This window comes from Perkinsus marinus (assembly GCF_000006405.1).
Source record: "Perkinsus marinus ATCC 50983 genomic scaffold scf_1104296929318, whole genome shotgun sequence".
In the NCBI taxonomy this organism is placed as follows: domain Eukaryota; phylum Perkinsozoa; order Perkinsida; family Perkinsidae; genus Perkinsus; species Perkinsus marinus.
Window position 1 is genome coordinate 622,866 of NW_003216498.1, and position 3,085 is coordinate 625,950.

Below are 3,085 nucleotides of genomic sequence, written 5' to 3' on the forward strand. Positions count from 1 at the left end.
CCACCTCCATGCTCGATGCAATATGAGCAGTCGCGAGCGGAGCTCGTGCACCGGGAAGCATACATCTCAGACACCAGGTTCTGGTTACCAGGATATTGAGCGAATTGAATCAGCCTATCTCGATAGGTTGGTTGAATCACGATACAGTCTTGCTAGCCTTTGGAAGCGCACAATACCTTGCCCGAAAGACTTCGAAGTCATGCTTGGTAAAATCCGCATCTCGTAGTGTGCTTCTCCCTTTCCAGCTAACTGGAAAACTCAGACGCCATGCAGATGAGAATCTCATAACGAAACGCAGCATCATCGGATCAGGCTGTGAGAAATGCCCGATACGCGCTGCGTACTCTCTCTCAGATTGAGGGAGAGCTTTATTCAATTGCTCCGAAAGGTTCCAAAGTCGAGTTTAACTGATCATTCACCACTAGATCGACCACCCAATGCCCTGGTCAGTTGTTCCAGTCTGGAAGCTCCAGTCTGGAGCAATGCCAGGTGTCTCATGTAACCTATGCTACCTCTGTGTGACAGGCTCACGTTATTGGGCTGCCTAAGTTAATCGACAGTTCATAACAAGTATTCACCGCGTGAGGCACTAGATATTAGTCGTATACTACTCATATGCTATGATAGCATTGCTATCTGTCTTCAAGGATCCCCAAGTCTATTTTCTCATTTTTTCCATATTTTACCTATTTTGCCTATTTTTAGGAATGAGAAATAGGCCGAAAGAAAGAACGGTTATTTTCCCTTCCCTCGGCCACCCTATTTGAGGGTACTATTGAGTCAGGCGTTCGAGGAAACTTTGTCGGGAGTGTTGTTGGACATTTCGACATTTGTCAAGTCGTTAAAGTCGCCCAACGATCTCGTATTCACTAAGACGGCGGATTTTAGCCAAATGCTCGTGGCCTTCCGTGGGACGTGGTCCGAGTATAAACAGCGGTTACGGGAGCAGGGAATTGAGGTGAGCGTTCACAGTGTCTAGAGTTCTCACCCATCGCTATAGTTGGACCCGGAGTTCACACTGGCCTTGCGTGATGGTCTGACGCTTCCAACGGTTCGGATACGGCAACGAAAATGGAGACAGCCTCCTAACCCTGACCAAGCAGTGAGGTAGTGAGAGCATGCTATAGCTTGATAGCTGTGTAAGGCGAACGGGAGGTTAGTCTACCGAGGGGTAGACTAACCTATAGGAGCGGGAAGCAGTCGTGGAAGAGCTCGAACTCGTTCGGAAGGATAATGAAGAAAGGCTAACGTTTATTGGACTCCAATCAACACTGTTGACTGTAGCGGCTGCAGTACTGTTGTCCTTCCGCTGACCATACTGTTGTCCTTCCGCTGACCATACTGTTGTCCTTTCGCTGACCATGAGCGTCACGTGTGCACCAAAGTATCGTAAGTTTCAAGTTGAGGCAACAATGTGCAACATGGCGCTGGCTAGCGACTTCGATGCGCCAGCTCTACTTTTCCGTTGCTGGCAGCAACTTGTTGCCGCCACCTCTTGCCAACAGTGTATGCTAGTGATGGTTCTCTTTGTGATGCTTGCACAAACTGCTTCATTTCTTTTGTAGTCGTCCTAGTTGACAACTAGTAGTTGTGCCACATTTAACAGATGCCACACATTCAAGCTATGTGTACGTGCTTGCGAATCAGAGACGTGTCGCGTACGGAAGTACCACTACGACGATCTAGGCAGCCGCCTTTCCAACGGTGATCGTGTCTGTCGGTGATCGTGTCTGTCTTGACTTCTTCATTTTCTTATAGTTGGTCTATCCGTGTACGGCTTGTGGCAGGTTAACACCGCACAAGGTTGTGCGGAATCTTGTTCATTTATAGCGTTTAACGTGAAGTACGTGAGTTGATCGATATGGTTGGAGCAGAAGGACTCCGGATTGAGGGAGACTTCTGGGGTCTTTTCTTCCGGTAACATCAGGATATGTTCGAACCTCCATAGCGTGTTGTAAACATCTCCTGATGACTAGCGCATCATCTAGCGGCGACGCCAGTGTTGGGTTGTTCACCAGTGGTGATCGGCTTGATCAAGAAGACGCTACAGACGCAGTAGTTGAGGACCGTGGTCAATGCGAAATTTAGTATGGTGAAATATCGGACATAGGTCATGCACGTTGTAAGGTGAGCCTCAGTTCCGCTTGTGTAGAGTGAGCGAGTGGAATGTACCTGGATTCAGCTCTTTGTTCTTCTCGAACCCCCATGTTAAAAGTTATCTGCGTCGCTCTTCTGGTCATCGGTGCTATGATCAAGGGTGAAGGCTACGATGGTGAACAACATCCTCTATGCTTTGCCGGAGAATGCCCGCTCCTTACGTGTATCAGGCCGATAGGGGTATGCCTTACAAAGCAAACAGTTCATTGTAAATGTATCAAGTCATGAATATCACTTACGGGATGGTTCTACTCGTTCCCACTTCTTAGCTCGCCCAATGTGAGCACTATTGTCTCTGCCATACCACCAGCTGAGGATGCTATGGGGACTGCCAGGTACCATTTGGTTCGTTATAAATCATCGGCTCATCATCGTGACCTGGCGGTATTTCTCATAGCTATCTTGTACCTTGCGAGCATGAGGCTCACTTCTCCCATCACTCGATTGATCGAGCTTGAGTCGATCACGAGCGATAGTTTGCAGTGGTCTTCAACACGAGATAGTGGCTGAGACAAACTTTTCTCTGCTTTATTTCCAACACGCGGCGGATGACTATTGATCGTACCGTGGTGATGTAGGGCACACCACCTCGCCACCTTGCTGTGATGATGATCGCTCGAGGCTTGGGAAGTCTGCTATAGTTGTCACTTATCAGACGAGGACTCATCATTAATCCAGTCCACTTTTCTCTTTCGTATGCTCATTATCAGACTTTTGGGGACTATTAACAAGACATGTTGGTTACGCGTCCGAACCGGACGCGTATATCAGAATGTTGGACGGTCCGATATTCGAGTCTTATCTGTGAGTATAACGCGAAGTCCGTATTTTGGTGGTCCACACAATTCGAGGATCTTACGTACTTCACGGGTTATTGTTTGGGTGTTAATTCTCTGTCTATTTCGTCGCTATAATCCGATATGGATAC

The 3,085-nt window shown here is 47.9% G+C and overlaps 1 protein-coding gene across 1 annotated transcript in view; it reads left to right on the forward strand.

Annotated features, from left to right (window-relative positions):
* Positions 1-2,171: 2,171 nt before the first annotated feature.
* The window catches only part of Pmar_PMAR012532 (hypothetical protein), a 2,255-nt gene continuing 1,341 nt past the window's right edge, over positions 2,172-3,085 (forward strand). Inside the window, exon 1 of the mRNA XM_002787709.1 lies at positions 2,172-3,085. This exon is cut by the window's right edge and continues 4 nt beyond it. Coding sequence (XP_002787755.1) covers positions 3,078-3,085 — 8 coding nt within the window. The 5' untranslated portion in view covers positions 2,172-3,077.